The sequence below is a fragment of the Nyctibius grandis genome, chromosome 3 (assembly GCF_013368605.1).
Source record: "Nyctibius grandis isolate bNycGra1 chromosome 3, bNycGra1.pri, whole genome shotgun sequence".
Lineage (NCBI taxonomy): Eukaryota > Metazoa > Chordata > Aves > Nyctibiiformes > Nyctibiidae > Nyctibius > Nyctibius grandis.
The window spans coordinates 46,585,227-46,604,307 of NC_090660.1; the positions used below are offsets into that span (position 1 = coordinate 46,585,227).

The window sequence follows — 19,081 nt, forward strand, 5'->3', positions numbered from 1 at the left end:
GCAATTTTGCAAATTGTGATCAAAAAATGATGAACTGGAAACATTTTTTGAGGAACAATGTCAAAGATAACTTTGCTGTTTGGAATTTGCTTTGCCTTGCTTACAGTGTAACCACACATTAAAATGAGTAACCTCAATCATATCCTAGAAAAATCACAAGATCAGTGTTTTATAACTATAATTTTAAAGAAAATAACATGTTTCCTTGTTTCTTACCCTTAAAGGAAACACATTTCAAGTTTTTTCTAGCAATCATGAAAAGCAGATTTTTTTTTGAAATGCTAGCCAAGACGATCACTTCATCAGAGAATTCCAAAAGCTACACCTTAAGGAAAAGGACCATTTTAAACAAAAAAAAATCTTGTCTGTTTGCAAACACAGAAAAGAAAGGCTGGGTCCTCAGTTTTCATAATGTTTAAAAGAATCCTAAATGGCCAACTGGGGATTTTTGTGGCAAAGATGTTGTAAAACACATGCTGCAATGCTCCAGTGACCTGCTTGCTGTTTGACGCCAACTCCCCTGTGGGAACCACTCGCTGTATTCAGCGTAAGTTTAATCTTCCCAGTCATCTTAAAAGCTAATGGGACAGAGTGCTTGCAAATGGCTTCTCCCTTCAGGGGAGAGGATAAAGAGAGAAGCACCAGTTAACATAGAACTACCAGTTGTAAATCATAGGAAATAAACCCAACTGCCTTCTGTACAAGTACAAGAACTTAATGTGTGTGGGAGAAATTACATCTTTAGATGCTGATAATCACAACACATGAACTTGAAACCACCACAGAGCTCCTGCTGAGCTGAACAGGACATCAGTCAGAGAATGGCTGTCACTGGTTTTCTGTCAGAACGGACAGGTAAATCACAGAGCTCGGCAGCGATATTTCTTATTTTCACTAATGACCTTGTTAAAGCTGAGAACACCAGCCTGTGAGGGACAGTAGCTACTCTTCCTGTTAGGCTGACTGTAATGAACTGGAGATAAGATCTGAAGAATGTGGTGACATTCAGTGAGAAAGTATGAAGATGTCCTGCACACTGAAAACCAACAGCCAAACACACAGGGTACAAAACAACTACCTAAGCACCAGCTTCGAGGAAAGGGGTCTCGACAGGTCACATTTGGTAAACTTTATGTCAGTAAAGTTATGCTGTAAACAAACCCCACAAAAAAAAAACAGCCTGTAATCATGGTGGGGTGTGTACATGGGGTTATTGCTGCGGAGGCGCCCAAGTAGCACACGGGCGTGATCCAGCACCAGTAGTGCAGCGCAGGGCACTGCCATGAAGGGGACGGGGGGACCCATTCTGGCCCAACAAACAAAACCATCAAACACACCTGAGGGCAGCGCCAAGGAACCAGGTTTTAGCTTAAACAAAACTGAAGGAAAAGAGGGTGAAAGGGCGTCACCAAGAGAAGGGGAAGGCGCTGCTCCCTTGTGCCCTCAGCCCACCTGGCAGCAAGGCAGGCAGGGCAGGGGGGTGTCGCAGGGAAGCCTCGGCTGGAGGCCCCGGGCGAGCTCTCCCAAGGCAGGGCGAAGGGCTCTTGCGACAGCCGGCAGGTTTTGAGCGCTCTGAAGAAGCAGCACCCCTGGCGCTGGCAAGGCCGCTCCTCACGCCGCCTCCGCCGGGCTCCCTCAGGGGCTCCGCGCGGCGCCGAGCCAGCCGCGCGCCTCCCGCCTTTGGCGCGAGCAGCCGCTGCGAGCGGGGCGGCTCAGGGCACAGCCCCGGGACGGCTCGGCGCCCTCCGAGGGGGCACGGCGGCCGCCGGGGACCCCGCAGGGCCCTATCGGCAGGTGTTCGGGGTGACTGAGGGCGGGCAGGTGCGTGTGTGACTTCCCCGGCCAGCCCCTGTCCTGGTGGCAAAGCGGACACGAGAGGGCAGGGTGCATGGGAGGTGCCGCCCGCCCGCCCGCACCTGCCGCCACTCCCGCGGAGAAAACCGGCGGCAGCCGCGGGGAAGAGGGAGGTGACAGGCAGCTCCCCGGGCACCGTACTCCAGCCGCTCCTTGGCGGGGCTGGGTGGCTGAGAGCCGCCGGGAAAGTGGGGGGCCCCGGCAAGCGTAACGCTCTGCGTGCGCTGCGAAGCTCGTCGCCTTGCCTGACGCAGGACGCGGGGCGCGGCGTGGCCGACGGTCTTTGCCTGAACAAACCGGGCGGTAACAGCGCCGTCAGCGCCCCAGAACAGCCGCGTTTTGTTTCGATTATGACATCTGCCTGCTTTTAACATTAAAATGCGCCGATAGCAAACATGCAATAGCCGGGCAACGAGCAGCACTTGGGGCATCAGCCTGCTTTGTCGAGCAGCTGGAGAGAGACCGAGCGTACGCTCGAGTTGGAAGCAACGCTGCAAGTAAACGAATACTGTGTTCAGTTCTGGGCCCCTCACTACACGAAAGACATTGGGGTGCTGGAGCGAGTCCAAAGAAGGGCAACGAAACTGGTAAAGGGTCTGGAGAACAAGTCTTATGAGGAACAGCTGAGGGAACTGGGGTTGTTTGATCTGGAGAAAAGGAGGCTCAGGGGAGACATTATTGCTCTCTGCAACTACCTGAAAGGAGGCTGTAGCGAGGTGGGTGTTGGTCTCTTCTCCCAAGTAACAAGTGACAGGACGAGAAGAAACGGCCTCAGGTTGTGCCAGGGGAGGTTTAGATTGGATATCAGGAAAAATTTCTTCACCAAGAGGGTTGTCGAGCATTGGAACAAGCTGCCCAGGGAAGTGGTGGAGTCACCATCCCTGGAGGTATTTAAAAGACCTGTAGATGTGGTGCTTAGTGATGGTCTTGGCGATGGTCTAGTGGTGGACTTGGCGATCTTAAAGGTCTTTTCCAACCAAAATGATTCAGTGATTCTGTGATCAGCTCGTCGCTGCGCTGCCCGGCATTCACCGCAGCCAACCGCTGCCAAAGGTGACGAGCGCTGGGGTAACCTCCCCTCGCAGCACGTTTCGCCTGCTGTGGCGGAAGAAGCTGCGGATTCGCAGCCCGGCGACGTCCTGGAGGCGGCCAGCGGGCGCTACTCGGCCACCACTCACCCCTCGCCCGCCCGCCGCAGTCGGTCCCCGCGCGTCACGTGACCGGCGGCTGATCACGTGAAGGGCGCCGCTCACGCCCGCGGCGGGTGCAGAGGGCGGGGTACGAGGCAGCCGACTCACTCCGCAAGTCCTTCCCCCGGGGCCACAGCGGTCGCCAGCCTGACGCCTTCTTTGAAAGGTATTTGGTTCCGCCAATGAGAAGCCGTCAGTAGAGGGGGCGGGCGGAGGGAAGGGGCGGTGGCGGGCGGTGATAGGCTTGCGGCTGGGCTCGGGTCGGCGTGCGCGCGTGGGAGCGGGGCTGAGGTCGGTTGTTGGGCCGTCAGCGTCGTGGCGTGGGGGACATGGTGGGCTCCAGCGAGGCCGGGGGCGAGGCGTGGCGGGGCCGGTACTACCGGCTGGAGGAGGTGCAGAAGCACAACAACAGCCAGAGCACCTGGATCATCGTGCACCACCGCATCTACGATGTCACCAAGTTTCTGGACGAGGTGGGTGTCCGGGGCAGGGCGAAGGGGAGGTGGGCGGCCCGCGGCCGCGCTGCAGGGGCGCAGCGGTACCGGGCTCCTCTCGCGGTGTGCTGGGGCGGGGGCCGGCCGCCCCATGCGGGCTCTCGTCGGCCTCCCCCGGAGCGCAGCCCGGCGGGGTGCCGCCCTCGGCCTGCCGCCGTAGCGCTCTTGGAAAACATCCGTGTGGCGGCCCCGCGCCTTGGCTGTAGCGCCCGCGGGGCCGGAGGGCGGCTCTAACGGCGGGGCGGGCGGCGGGCCAGGGCGGGTCAGCGGCCGCCCCTCGGGCGAGAAAAGCCCGAGTGTGCCGAGCACTCTGGTCCCGCTCGCGTGTAGCCCGGTGCTAGGAACGGCTTCCTGCCTTCACCTGCGTGTAAACTTTCTGCCGTTGTAGAAGCCGGAGTTCGCCAAAGGTTTTGTGCTGTTGCTGCTGCCCTAATCCCCTCAGCGTGGGCGCGCAGCGCGGGGCTGTGGGGCTGCGAAAGCTCCAACTCCGCTGGAGTGCAGCGGGCCGGCCGAGCGCCCTTGTGGTTTTCTTCCCCAGTTGACGAGTGATGTTCTTGATCACTTACTGATGGTGAACAATTCATGTAATTATTGATAGTCATGGTTAAGGAGGAAGCATTTTAGTTACTGGATAAAGCTAACGAAAATATTCTTCTGTGGAGATGTAGAAATGCAAATATTAAGCATTTTTTTTCAGTATTAAATGTAGCTAGGATTTATTAATGATATTTTGAGTTTTCTCCCTCACTCCTATTATTCCCAATCTGCAAAGACCTAGCATCCAATTCAAAAGCGTTATTACAGATTTAAACTAATTTATTTGAGAATACAGTTCAGATTGGTAGTGACATGACAGAATTCAAGCCTCAGTAGTTCTGTAGTCCCATTTTGATTTTTGTGGTTGTGAACACTTGAAATTCAAAGTATAAATTGAGCATTTTGCAAATAAGAGGTCTACAAGCAATTTTTCAAAGGCGCTGTTTACACAGATAGTATTTCATTCCTAAGCTGTGTGCCAGCACAAATTGTGTGGCTTTTCAGCAGGGTGGATTGTGAAACTGATATACTGATTGTTCCTTGATTATTTTTCATCTAGCTCTGTCCCTGATCTGGTTCATCCTTTAGTTATGGAAATGTTTGTTTGGTTATGCAGGCAAGGCCAATTTACTTCTAGAAGCCCTGGAGAAGAATGTGGTGTTTCATGCAGCCTGAGAAATTGAAGTAGCCGTTCTTGGAAAATTGGTCAATTTTGATTGATACATAATAGTATAAGCGCTTCCAGACTAGGGGAGAGAACCCCCCAAAAAAACTACACTAAAAATAACCACCCCAAACCTAACACAACACAAGAAAAAAAACACACTTGAGAAAAAATCCAGAATATAATGAACTTTTGGACTTAGGTAGTTGCACAAGCAACCTGGCAGCCTCTTCCTTAAGTACATGTGGTGAAATTGGTAAATATTAAGAGGCACTAGCTTGGGCAAATTTCTCTTAAGTAAGTCTTTATTTCAGCCTTCAGGACAATGTTGCTAATTCAGCAGCAGATCAAAAAAAGAATTCAGTTTGTAAGCAGTTAAACAGTTGTTTCTGGACAACTGTAGAATGTCTGATGCACTCTGGTACATGTGGATCAAAATTTAGCCCTGCACTAAACAGCTTTCAAGGGAATGTGGCTGGTTTTGAAGCTGAAATTTCTGGCTCGTGTTCTGGGAAAATAAATGAATGAGCTTGGATAACTATTATCAACAAAGTACCTAAATGAAACTACACTCCTAAGGAAAACTCTTGGATATTGTTACCATTCATTGTGTTAGTGATTTTTGGGATGGAACCCTTGGATTAAAATATTTCATAGGATGCTTTTTTTAGCTGCTTTTTTTTTTGAATACTTTTGATACCCAGTTAATTTATCAAGTGATGTGCTAATTCTTCTGACGCTGTCAGACACCCTGAGGCATTTAGATGTGACGGATGAGGAGAAATCCTTGCAGGTGCATTCCAGAATACAGTGAACACTTCTCAGTGAAGTGGGTATTACATTAGCTGTTTCAATAGTGTTATTGGTCAAACTCAGTTTTAAGTCTTGCAGCTCCTTGCAGGAGTAGAAGAGCTTAAAATATTTCAAGAATTAAATGTAGGCTACTAAAATAAGTCCAGTAGTACTAAGGAGGATGCACTGCTAAAGCAACACTTCACTCCTGCTCTTCTGAAATAGTAAATAAGTAAAAATATCAGCTTACTAGGGAGTGAAGAACTGGGAACAGAAGCTGAGTTCACCAGTCCCATTTCTTAATTCAACAGCATTTCCAGCAACTGCATTAACCTATGAAAATATTTTCTTATTGATTATGAAGCTGAAACCTTTGCAGTGCTTCAGTGCGAAAGACACACTGGCTGCTCTTATACCTAATAAGTGAAAGTATGCTGCTGTGTTTCACTCTATTACAGTACTTAAAGGGTATATTTCCTCTCTCCAGCTCCCGTCTCTTCGTAAAGCTTGTAGATGTTTAGTGAAACTTTTTTGGTTTTGGGGAACCATCAACCTCTGTGAACGCTTGATTTAAATTAGATAGTGGGTGGACTGGGGGTGGTCGTGTATGTGTGTTGGGAGTGGTGAGGCTGAAAAGGAGTGGAGGCATTGCCTAGGGTGACCATAATAGCTTGATTTCCTAAGGACAAGGCTTACGAAAGATCATTTGAAATACAGGAGGAGGAAAGGATTGTGTACTTTGACACTGTTACTGAAGATGAAGATTCCAACAACTGCTTTTTTTATTTTTTTATTTTTTTTTTTTAAATGGCAGATCTTAGAAAACTTTATAACTTCAATATATATCTCTGATTTTTCTTTGATTATCAGAGTACGTTCTGTAGGAGAGGAAATCCAGAGACCTCAGCTTTTGGAGTACAGTATCTGAAAACTCTTGGCATAAAAGACCATTCTTGAGACCAGAAAACTGAATATCATCTTTTTCATTCAAAGGCTGTCAGACCTGTATTAGAGAAAACTTGGGAAACCTTTTCATAGTTTCAGGTCCTACAATAGCTACTAGAAATGCATGTGTACTCACAGCAGGATCTTATTGCTATATGTGTATTACAGGTAATTGCATATGTGAATAATATTAAATGTCAGTTAATGGATTAAGTATCTTGGTAATGCTTGACATATTCCTCCATAGTAGTTTTATAAAGCAATCCCACTAGTCAGGCTTTGACATCAATCTAATGAGCTAAACAAGAGTAGCTGGGCCTATACAAATAAGAATGAAATTAGTGTCCTGATCTACTTCCCACTGAGGTAAGAGTCCTCCCTATGGCTTTTGTGGGAACTTGGTTGGATCCCTTAAGCTAGGCAGAGAAGCTAACAAGAATAGGAATGTCTCTACCTGTGAGAAATTCCTTTTTCTGGAAACTACCTATGGTATGTATTTAATATTCATCTAATACAGACTGTTTAGGTTACCTCAGTTGTTGGTGGTGTCATAATTTAGGAAAAATATTAATGGCCAATGAAAATGGGTTTTTCATAAGGTGTAGACTGGTGCTTCCATAACACTGTTTCTAAACAGAAGGGACAGCTCCCTCAAAATGTGTTTTGTAATGCTGATCAAATAAAGTGCAGAAAAACAAATATTGTTTTACTCTGTCAGAATGAAAAATGTTATTTGCTGGATGTGGTGATAAGTTACATTCATCCAGTATGATGATATTGTGGAGGGGTAGCGTAACACTCTGTTTAAGGTAGTGAATAGCTTACAATGAAAGGTGCCAGTACTAGCATGTCTTGATGTCTGTCAGTGTACCATGTGAATTTTTATTTTAGAACCTTGCAGTCTAAGGATTAAAACCAGTGTTAACACTTCCTTAAGCTCTGATGAAGCTTGCAGGAAGATTTGAAAATGCTTGGAAAAATAGCACTTCTTAGCACTCTTATGCAAGGTGCTGCAAGCTGTAATTGTTCTGTGAGTGGGGAAATGGACACCCAGCTGCTGGGCATTTCTTTTGCAGTTAATCTAAAACCATAATGATGGTTTTCACAAATGCACTCTCATAAAGACATCTACTCTTCTAGGCTCCTAAAATTTTACGTGAGTGTGGAATTTCTGTCCTGTAACTTATATAGGTGATGGAAATAATTTGGAGGACTCTTCAGACCACATGAAAGTGCCCTTAAAACAAACAAATGTTAGTCTCTCTGGCTTGCACAATAAAGCTGAGGTTCTCCGTGTCTTTCTGGCTCTGTTATTGCACCTTTCTGCTTCTCATTCCCTGTAATGCAGAAAGCAGAACTTGAATTTATAAGGCTGCTGCTGGTGCAGACATTTGATAATCTCCCCAAAAGTTAAATTGGACCCTAGATTTGATTCTCCCAGTATGGGAGGGGGGAGGGAGCAGGAACTGTGAATTAGAATAGTTATACTTTAATAGAGTCTTGAACTATGATACTGAGAAAGTTGCGTGACTGTAGCGAGGGGGAGAAGAGCTGATAGGTGTTCAGGATGAAGTAATCACAGACTTCTGACCCACATGAGAGCAGTGAGTTTAACTGCTCATTTGCTTTATCTAAAACTTTCGAACATGCCACTGTTAGGAATTAGTCTATGCTATGTACTAGTGCTGGCTTTGTGCAGACTTCTGTTACGCGTGTAACTTAAATATTGATGTTGCTATATTGGGAATGTCCTAGGAATGAGCTAGACTAGCTTAACTTAGCAGCAAAAGCTTTTTCATTTCCCTTGAACCACAGTTTTATCTGCAAAAAAACACTTCAGTTATTTTTATCAACAGGATTTTTGGTTTAGGAGTCATTATCTGTGTAGTCTTGTGGGCTTCCAGTTCCAGGGTCTACCCAGAAGCTCTTCATTAAAGTAGAAATTCTGGTAGCACGCTTTGTTTACCATGCAGAAGTGTGAACAAAGGCCCTGTATAAATAAACTTTGAGAAACTCATTGAACCATGGAAAATGTTCTGCTTTTGATAGAAAAGTCACTTCTTGCCCTTTGTGAGACATCACAGTTGCTCCCTTTCATCAGGGGAGGTGAAGTCTTTTAATTAATAGCTTGTATTACATGCTAGTTGTTTGCAGAGCATTTGTAAGTTTGCATCTTTAAGCAGAGGCGCCATCTAAAGATAAATGTTTAGTTTCAAAGTGCTTTTGTGTATGTTTAGTAGGTTACTAGTAACATCATCTGCTAAATGGCTTAAGTTGGGAACTCTGTGTGTTATTCTCTATACTTTAGTCTTCCTGATGTGAGGAAAAAATACTGCCAGTTTTCCAGCTGTGGTGGCAGAGGTCAGGGTGAGTTTGTCCCCTTCAGCTGATGAGTGATAGCGACTGAGAGGGTTAGTTGCAGTCACTGTGGTGACACTAATATTGTGGTTTTGTAGACAGAGAGATAATTTACTAATTAGACCAAAAACTAATTCTACTGAGAAAAGCCCGAGTGCCTCAGTGAAGCTGCCCATATAGCTACATGATTGCTTTGTCACTGACATAAGGGAGGGATCAGGGGACAAATTAGTATATCATCATCCAGCAGTCAGCAACCTTGCAGGTAGTTTGTTAAAGTACTCTGTGAAATAGTTCTAATGTAGATGCAGTTATACTGGTACCCACTTGTTTAGTTGGTTGGTGAATTTTTTGGGGAAACTAGTGTAAACCATGTGATCTTGATAACTTACTAGAGTAACCCGTGTTTTATCTACTTGTGCAAGTAGGGTTGGGTTTCATTGCGATGCATGAGTATGTGACTACATGCTACTCATGCTACTAGTGCTTTATGGGTAGTTTAACTTTGGTGACCTTTGCTACTTGTTGATGTCTTGTTTGGTAAGCATGTTTTCCAAGGAGTTTTGCCGCCTTTTCTGCTAAAGAAGCTACGTATATTTTTCTGGTTTGGGGAGTGCAATTCTTTAGCATGGTATTAAAAAACCCAACAACAAAACAAAGCCCCTAAAAACCCAAACCCCATGTTGCTGAAGGAATTCTCTGAAGACTTGGTTGCAGCAATATCTAGGAGAGCCTGTTAGACCCAAGTTCAGCTTCTTAAATGTGCTGTACATTTCAAGGCACTGAACCTGAGTGATCCCTCAACTTTTGTCCAGTTCTTCCTGTGAATACTTACCAGAATGGATTCAAGGGCAGGATTTTGGTGAGCATGCCATATTTGCATGTCTGCTTGCATAATCTTTACTCTGCATGCACTCTTTTAACCTTTTTTGGCTCAAGTGCTGTGGGTAATCTCTTTATCAATTGCTTAATCTTACTTTTGCTTAGTCATGGTAGGGATCCCTTACGTTTCTAGCTGTGGTTATCTTGGCTCTTTAAAAGAAGTGTTGGGTAGTTTGTTTTTTTTAGAAAAGCAACTTTCTTAATCCATTAAAATGTCTGCCTTTAATGCAAAGATTCAAGTTTTAGAGTTCTGGTATTGCTGGAAACTGGTAGGAATAGTGTCTTCCTGATCTGTAGGAACAAGTCTTGTTTTTGTTGGAAGAGAAGGATTGATAGAGGAGACTAATATGGTGGCTTTGAAGTAAACGCTACCCTGAATTGCCTAGACTAGCAGAAATGTTTATGCCATTTCTTTAATTTACTGTCCAAGCATAGCCTTTCTGTTCAGCTATGCTTCAGGCAAATGACACTAAATAGTAGAAACTTTGCCTATTTTCATCATTTCAGGTCCTGTAGTCAGAAGCATTAAAACAGAATTGAGGCTCCAAAGCCTCCTTTCCTCTGTCACTAGTAAAGTGTTAGAACTTACTTCATGGTCATCGTAATCCAAGGCAGTACTACTGAAGTGTTTTCAGCTTGCTTGCCTACAGTGTTTATGTAGTAGTTTCCTACTTAAAAGTTGAGTGGTGAATTTTTATGGCATGTTATTTTTCTGTTATATGAATGAATAACTTGAAGCTGAGAAAATTCAGTGAGCTAGATGATGTGATATATGTTGCAGTACATGTAGACAGAATTATTTGATGGATGGAAATGTGGAACTGCATGCAATTGCAAAAAGTGCATCCTGGGGAAGAATAAAAGTCAATGGAGAACAAGGATTTAGGTTAAGGGAATGGTGATGGGTTGAGGTATTAGGAGATACTGGGGGACAACTTCTCTACATCTCAGGGGTTTTATCAGCAATGTGGTTATGGGATTTCTTAGTCTGCTAAAACCAAACTGCCATTCTGGAGCTTTCAGTTGTGCTTAAACAATTCCAAAGTAGCTGGCTTACTAGATAATCATACAATAATTTATTTTGGAAAGGACCCTTGAAGGTTATCTGGTCCAACACCCCAGCTCAAACAAGGATTAACTTGAAGGTCAGGTTCCTTAGCACTTTGTCTAGGTCGCCTCACGGATGGAGATTCTGCATGCTCCCTTGCCAACTTGTTTCAGTGCTTTATTGCTCTTCTTGTGAACACGTTTTTTATTTATCTACATGGAATATTCTTGCTGCAACTTAGACGTTTTGGCTTTTATCTTTTTGCTGTCTAAATCATTGTTTGGATAAAAATACACATTTCCTGCAGAAGTGAGAACATGGAGTATAACTTAGATAATAGTTGGGCTATTAAAAGGCTGACTGATTCTCATAATGTTCTACATGCTTTAGTTGCTAGGGGTGCTGCCTCTTACTGCTCCATTGCTGATGGACTAGAGATTTAGCTTCCTTGGTTTTGGCTTCAGAGAGTACATAAAGCTCTAGTTATTCAGAGAGGCTTATGTTTGCTCTATGAAGTCTAGCAGCTGATTTTGCAAGGACAATTTTTTTATTTTTAGAAATGTAGAAACTAAGAATTTCCTTTTTTAGAATGTGGAATGGTTTTCAGTAACAAATTCCAACTCATTAATAATTGCAGCACCCAGGTGGTGAAGAGGTCCTCAGGGAGCAAGCTGGAGGAGATGCTACTGAGAACTTTGAAGATGTTGGCCATTCCACAGATGCAAGGACACTGTCAGAAACCTTTATTATTGGGGAACTTCATCCGGTGAGTATGTGAGAGTACCAGTGCTTGCTGTTTACTATAGTGGTTTTGCATCTAGTTATTTCTCTGGTCATTTACTTAAAAATAGAGAGCTGCTAGTTTGGTTGGATGCCAGCCCTGCAGCTGTTTGTGGATGGACCTGGGCTGGAGATAGATTCCCCCAATGTGAAGGGATTTGATTAGTTTAGCATAAGGATGGTCACATGTAAAAGTTTGCTGCTTTGAAATATTTTACAGCTTAGTTCTTGAATAAACTGAATATGGAATCATGCCATTTCTGGTGTACCCTGTGAGCTTTCTAGTGAGACTCTAAAACCCCTGAAGGTAATACATCAGAATGTCTAGACCTTTTCTTATGTCCGTATGCAGAGTGATTACTAACAGCTGCTTTCATGCTTTCATCATTGTAAATATATATGCCAGGCTTCCATCTGGATCTAGAAGTACAATCCTAGCTCTTTTTATGTACGTCTAGAAAACAGCTACTGTAACCGTTGTCTAGTTTGATGCTCTGTCTTCCCCCTCTCTGGCTCCCCCCCTCTGGCTCCCCCCTGTTTTGAGCTGTATCGGTGTTCCCTGTAGTTGTCAGGGTTGTTTATGATCAGTTCCCACTGGATTATCGTGCACTTCCTCTTTTCTATGCTGTCCTTACCATTTCCTGTACGCTTAACAAGCACCTTTCTGCTGCCTCAAGCTTTGAAGGATTTATTTCTAGCTACAGATCTTCTGCCTTGACTTCCTGCATATAGGTCTTATTTAAGCTCTTCTGAGTGTTAATAGTTGAAAACCACTTGGTAGAGGTTTAGGCTACTAGTGTGCCCTTCTGCTCTACTTCACTGCCCATCCCTGCTTCTTCTCTTTTCCACTTCTGTTTTGTGAATGTTTTGTCTTGCATTTGGGGTAAATATCACTGTCCTGAGTAGCATATTTCACAGTAAGATTCCTGATCTTGTATCTGTCTTATGTCCTCTCTAGATAAATATTAATAGTGTAGCTTCTCCTAATATGGAATAATTCAGCTCTGATGCACATTTGTAACCTTGCAGGCTTGTCATCTGTTCCAGATGGCAGTTGATGACTGTAAAGTTGTTCTTAACCTGGCTACCAGTCCAGTTCTTCCTTGTTTGACAAGTGCCTGTTTTCATTTGATATGAAACAAACAGCTTTAGTAGTTTAATGTACAAATACAGCACTGTCAAGATTATATACTGTTGGGCTTTTTTGTAATCAATGTGACTATTTCAAGTAAAACTTCATGAGTTTATGAAAGATCTGTAGAATTTGGGACCTTTGCACTGGACATTGGACCAAAACTAGTTAGATGACTTTGCCCGATAATATAAGTAGACTAGGTAGAAGTAAACTAATACGACTAAAATCAGTGTATAAGGTTATGTGTACTGTCTAGGTACAAAAGAAATGCCAGAATATGGACACAAGAAATAATTAAATACTCTGGAGGCTCGGGTTTCACTTCTTTATTGTACACTGGGAAGTAGCATTTAAGGAAGTGATCTTGTTTATGGTAGCTCAAAATCATACACTGACATCTGCTCTTTTGCAAGTCTATTTCCTAGGTAAAAATAGGTACACATTAACAGAGTAAATTGCAAATGGGATTTAGTGATAAATGGGGTTTTTTTGAATGCTTTGGGTTTTTGTCTAAGTGTTTCTTGCTTGTTTTCCTGCAGGATGACAGAGGGAAGCTTCAGAAACCAACAGTAAGTGTGTTTCTTGAAATGCCACATTGTTTCTTTTAGGCATTGGGGACAGTATCTGTAAATAGTATGAAGTCAGAGGCAAAAATATTTCAGCTTGATTTAAGTGTAGTGTTTCAGGTCATAAATCTCCTAAACCTGTTGATCTGGCTTCAAATTATTCTTTCTGTTAGGTGTTCTTTTCCTTAATTTGTGTGGTTTTGAACCAAGAGGTCACTAAGTGTGGTGGCATTACACTATAGCAAAAAGGTGAGTCTAGAAGCAGTCAGTGGTTTTCTAGTATTCAGTTTAGGAAAAAAATCAGTTTATAGAGAGAATGGATTAAACTAATAAGTGTTTGTGGGGAAAAAATGTGATGCTTAACAATATATTGGTAACACTAGTAGATAGAGAATGTAGAAGCATTTGATTGCTGTATTAAAGTTTAGTAAATTTGCAATTGTGAACACTTTTCAAGGTGAAAATATAGTTTGCTTCCTGACTGTTTCAGTAGATTTTGCAGAGTGTCCTGTCAATGCAGTATTACACTTACTTACTAATTTTTTTTTCTATCTGCAATAGAATAAAGTTGTGTTGGCAGTCAACTATCAAACTCATAAAATTCAGACGTCCCTTAAGGAGCAAGTGCATCAGGGATTAATTTGTATGTTGTTGCTGCTGCTGTGTATATAGAGGGTGTTTGCTCAGGGCTTGCTTAACAGAACAGCAGTGTGCTTAGGAAATAGTTGAAGATTATTCTTAAAATGAAGTGTAGTAGGATTAGGATCTTACTCTTGCTGTTTGAGAGTGTCGTGGTTTAACCCCAGCCAGCAACCAAGCCCCACACAGCTGCTCGTTCCTCCCAGTGGGATGGGGGAGAGAATTGGAAGGGTAAAAGTGAGAAAACTCGTGGGTTGAGATAAAGACAGTTTAATATGTAAAGCAAAAGCCGCACATGCAAGCAAAGCAAAACAAGGGATTCATTCACTACTTCCCATAGGCAGGCAGGTGTTCAGCCATCTCCAGGACAGCAGGGCTCCATCATGCGTAATGGTTACTTGGGAAGACAAATGCCATCACTCTGAGCGTCCTCCTCTTCCTTCTTCTTCCCCCAGCTTTATATGCTGAGCATGACATCATATGGTGTGGAATATCCCTTTAGTCAGTTGGGGTCAGCTGTCCTGGCTGTGTCCCCTCCCAGCTTCTTGTGTACCCCCAGCCCACTCGCTGGTGGGGTGGTGTGAGAAGCAGAAAAGGCCTTGACTCTGTGTAAGCCCTGCTCAGCAATAATGAGAGCATCTCTGCATTATCAGCACTGTTTTCAGCACAAATTCAAAACACATACTAGCTACTATGAAGAAAATTAACTCTACCCCAGCCAAAACCAGCACAGAGAGGTAATGTTTAAGAAACAATCACTTTTGTAAGATCTTCCAATAACATGAATAAGTTAAAGGACAGAAAATTTAAAAAAAACAAAACCAAAACAAAACCAAAAAACCCCAAACAAACAAAAAACCCCACAAAAACCATATATACACTGAAATGTTCACTATAGCAATTATTGATCTAATTATTAATTAAGGACTGGAACCTAGTGTACTAATAAAAAGAATAAATGGAGTGGTGACTGGAATTAAGAGATTCTTCCCACCAAGAATACCATCTGCTATTCAGATTTCTTTTGAAATTCAGGGCGCTTTACACTTAAGCTGTAAGAGCAGCAACCATAAATGCAACTGAGAAACAGACTGCCCAGTGCAAGTTGTAGTATACAATCCCTTGATTAAGCTCACAGGAATTTACTAAACTGAAGTACTTAGAATATTAGTTTGGCCAAAGCGTGATCAGTTGGGAATTAAGATGTATCCGAATGACTTTTTACTACCCTATTTGGCTTGTTCTCTTGTTTTAGTGCTAGTCATAGTTATCTACACTGCATCTGTTTTCCATTGTTCCAGAAGGAAGGTGGAGCACTTGCTCCAGCAGGATGTGTGGGCATAGCTGATAAGACAGTTTCACTTTGCATTGCGCTCTGGGTGGGCAGTGGGGCAGGTTAGGTCCTGTGCCCTGGCTCCCTAGGAGCTGTCAAGCGGCCTTGTGCTTTCAAATGTCCTCCTTGTCCTTGCACTGTATTTAAAGTACCCTCAGTGTACATGCCTGGTGTCATAGTGTTTAAAAACAGGTTTTGATGAGCTGGGCATTTTTCCCTTTACTGTCCTAATGGGGGGAACCATCCCCTTGCCGTGGACGTGGCAAGTCTTGTAGAAGGTGTCAGCCTTAATAGTGGGAGCACAAGCTGTTCCATGCTGTTTGGCTTTGGGATTAGTTTTTCATAGAGATATTCATAAAACCAATATAGATGTAATCACTGAGTCTCATTCTTTTAAACATGGTATTTGTCACACGTAAGCCTATGATGATTTGGGCACTTGCAAAAGTAGCCTGTTTGAACCTATGAGAGGATGTTAGCAATCTTTCGCTCTTTAAACGAATTGCAAATATTCAGATACTGAAGCAATTAATTTTTCAGTGATGGATATTGTGCTACTAAATTTAAGTACAGTTTTAATGCTTGGATGTTTTAAATGTGCTTAGGGCCATGTGCGATTAGTAGTATTCAAATTAATAAGTCTTCACATAAATTGTGCACATGTACCCAACAGGGATTTGATCTTGTAGTGATGCTTTTTCTATGGAAACTGAACAAGTAGGCCAAATCAATATCAGAAACAACTATAATAATTTGTCTGATTCTTATGAAATCTGAAACACCACACTAAAAAGTGAGTTTAATAAGCCTTGTGGATGTAAATTAGTAGCTTTCTTCATGTAGGTTTGATATAAGAAGTATTTTGTGTTAATTCAGAATCTTCTCAATTAGATTTTAGGCAAGTAAGGGATCTTTGTCTTTTAGGCAACTAAAACTTCTCATATGTAACCTGAGGTTGAAGTTAGCTTGCACCAAAATTCCTTGTGATGATATTTTTTTTAACAACTTTTGATGCAATGTTCACTACAGAAACTGCTGCTAGCTAGCTTCTAATACAACAGCCTGTTACAGGAATTCTGAGAAAATGCTTTCCAAATGCAATGCACTGAGTTGTTTTTAAATTAGTCCCACTTAATGAGTTTTGAGAAATTGAGGGGCTAGTTAACATGGAGAGGCTTGTCTGCCTGATGTAAATATCTTTTTATGCTTTGCTTTCCAGGAGACTCTCATTACCACTACTGAATCTAACTCCAGGTATAGTATGACACCTTAAGTTCCTCATTTTTATGTTTCTGAAGCTTAGAAAGCTGAATAGCTTCTACCTGCTGGAAGCTGAGATGTCAGAGGATGATGCATGAAAATTTCTGTTCTACATGAAGTCCAAGTTGGCATCTATGTACCATTTTACAAGCATGTTAGCTTACTAGCTGTATTTTTTCTCACATTGATATGTATCAGTGTCTACCAAATAGTTTATGTTGCACAAGCCTTCATTTCTGGAGGCTATCAGGTAAGTAGAAGATACTTGGTGCCATTGATTTTTTTACTGACATGGATGCCTCACTTTTGAAATTTGCTACAACTGTTGCATCTCGGGGAAATAAGAGGATTGTATCTGTAAGAAGGAAAATCTGTCACAGTTGGGAGGGGGAAAAACCGTTTGGAACACCACTGAATCAAACTTTATATATCCTGCTGATAATTGCCTATTGCTGAAATCTCAGAGAACCATTCCTTGTTCCTCTGAGTGGGGAGCTTGGGTGCCTGAAGGTGTCATATGATGCTGCTACTTAATGGCTTTTGAATGAATGATGTTCTGGGCAGCACATCATGACTTTAAACGTGTCTAGAGTCATACTCTTCTGTAGCAAGCAAACTTCTTGTAAGCTGTAGTACAAAGCCTTAACAGTACAAGCCTTTTTACTTGACTAGAGTATTGCTGGCTAGCCCAGGTGTTCTGTTGCCATAACTTTGAAGTATCTGTTGGAGTGGGGAGGAAGGACTTGTTTAAGCAATGACTTTTTTTTTTTTTTTTTAAACTTGCTGGTTGTCACTTCCTAAACTGCTGTTCCAAAAACTTCCTTCTAGTTCATGGTCCAACTGGGTGATCCCGGCAATAGCAGCAATTATAGTGGCCCTGATGTATCGTTCCTACATGTCAGAGTAAGCGCCTTACTGGGAACTAATGCAAGAAGAGACTGATCCGGGAGAGAATATAAGCAATCCTAACCCAATATGTTTCTGGACAAAAGCCTGATGTCTGAAAAAAAAATTCAACTTTTTCAGAAAACTGAGCAATTCTTTTCTGCTGTGCACTTTTCTTAATGTTGCCTTCTTATTTGCTGTTCTGAAGTGATAAAAAGGCAGCATTTCTCTTTTTGTATAACAATTTTATTCTCTAATGAATTATGTGATAACTATATTGGTTTCTATGTTAGAATATTGTTTTGTATGTAACACTGATTCTGGTTACTTCTCTTTAATCTGTAATGGGGTCCATAGGACTCTCTTTACGTACAAATTTTACAGCTTTAAATGACTACCAAAACTGTGTACATGTATTTGTCCATGTATACAACTTCACTTAACTTAAAAAATCATGTGGTCTTCTTAAATGTAGTATGTTTGAATGAAATGCTAATTAAATGTAATGGAAAAAGCTGAATGAAGTAGTGGGTATAGGTGCCTGTACGCAGTTGAGCCCTACCAGTCAGGCTGTAACGAGCTGATTTTTTTCCTTTACTCTTGACATTTGCTCTTACAGCTGTTGTAGATACTCCTACTGCAACTCTTCTGTTTGGCTCCCGTTGAAAAATTCAGGTGAAATATGAAAACAAATGTTTAGCCCAATTATGTCTATCTCAGTTCTGTGAAAAGTAGCTCTTTTTTGCAAAAAAGGTGGAAAAAAGTAACTGCTACTAAATGATACTGTTCCTGCCAAGCACTCAGGTGACTCTAGAATTTATTCTGGAACTTTTAGACTTTTATAAAATCTTCAACTTTGTCATGTACAATGTGAGGGGAAAAACTGATACATGGAATCTGTTTCTGACTGTTCTGTGATGTGCTCCTTGGTGCTTTACTGCAAAGAGATGACAATTTTCACTGCTAAGTACAAGATAACTGAAAGTTTGCATTTTGTAGTGAATGTTTTTAGTCATATGTAAATGATCATGAATAAAAGTTTAATTGCTTATTCTTGTTGGCTCTAATACATTAATTTCAAACTTTTTTGAAGGCCTTGGAAGGGATGCTTTTGTATATTGGGACACTTCTTAGAAGTACCTGTTTGATGGTGCATGCTGAAAGTCAAATATGTCCCTTAGGCAGGGAAGTTGCATGTAAAAATTGAGAAAGTGTATTATAGAGCAGTTAGCATAGATAAATGTTTTCATCAACAAGACCTCAACACCAGATAGTGACTTAGAAGAGAAAAGGTACATGGGTGTGGTAAGGAATGAATGACTATGCTATTGAAAAACTAGTTAAGTGAATTAAGGGTAGTCAATCATTTTACAGCCTGACAGAAAAAAGAAAAGAATGGACAGAGTCTGCTTTCTTAGAACAAAATCCTTTGTCACCAGATTTGATCTGAAGGTACTTGCTCTAATTGTCTGACAATTAACTTTAATACTAATTTTTGTTTGGAGAGGCTGTTTTTAGTGGTCGATGCTTTAAATCGGATGTTGTCTTATGTTGTCTACTTGTGCAAACTCACAGCGTTTATACTGCCGTAAATTATTTGAGCATTACATTTTTGGCCTTCATTTGCCTGTCCTCTGTTGTTCACAAGAATGCGCAGTGGCAGAGAGCTCCCTTAAATGGAGATGGCCTTGGCTTCCTCTTGGTGTCTGTGGAGTAAAG

The 19,081-nt window shown here is 42.4% G+C and overlaps 1 protein-coding gene across 1 annotated transcript; it reads left to right on the forward strand.

Moving 5' to 3' along the window:
• Positions 1-3,290: 3,290 nt before the first annotated feature.
• CYB5A (cytochrome b5 type A) lies at positions 3,291-18,415 on the forward strand. The gene is made up of 5 exons (XM_068396660.1): positions 3,291-3,517; positions 11,402-11,530; positions 13,219-13,248; positions 16,437-16,471; positions 17,306-18,415. The coding sequence occupies exons 1-5, from the start codon at positions 3,374-3,376 to the stop codon at positions 17,382-17,384; spliced, it is 417 nt and encodes a 138-aa protein (XP_068252761.1). The 5' UTR covers positions 3,291-3,373; the 3' UTR covers positions 17,385-18,415.
• Positions 18,416-19,081: the final 666 nt, after the last annotated feature.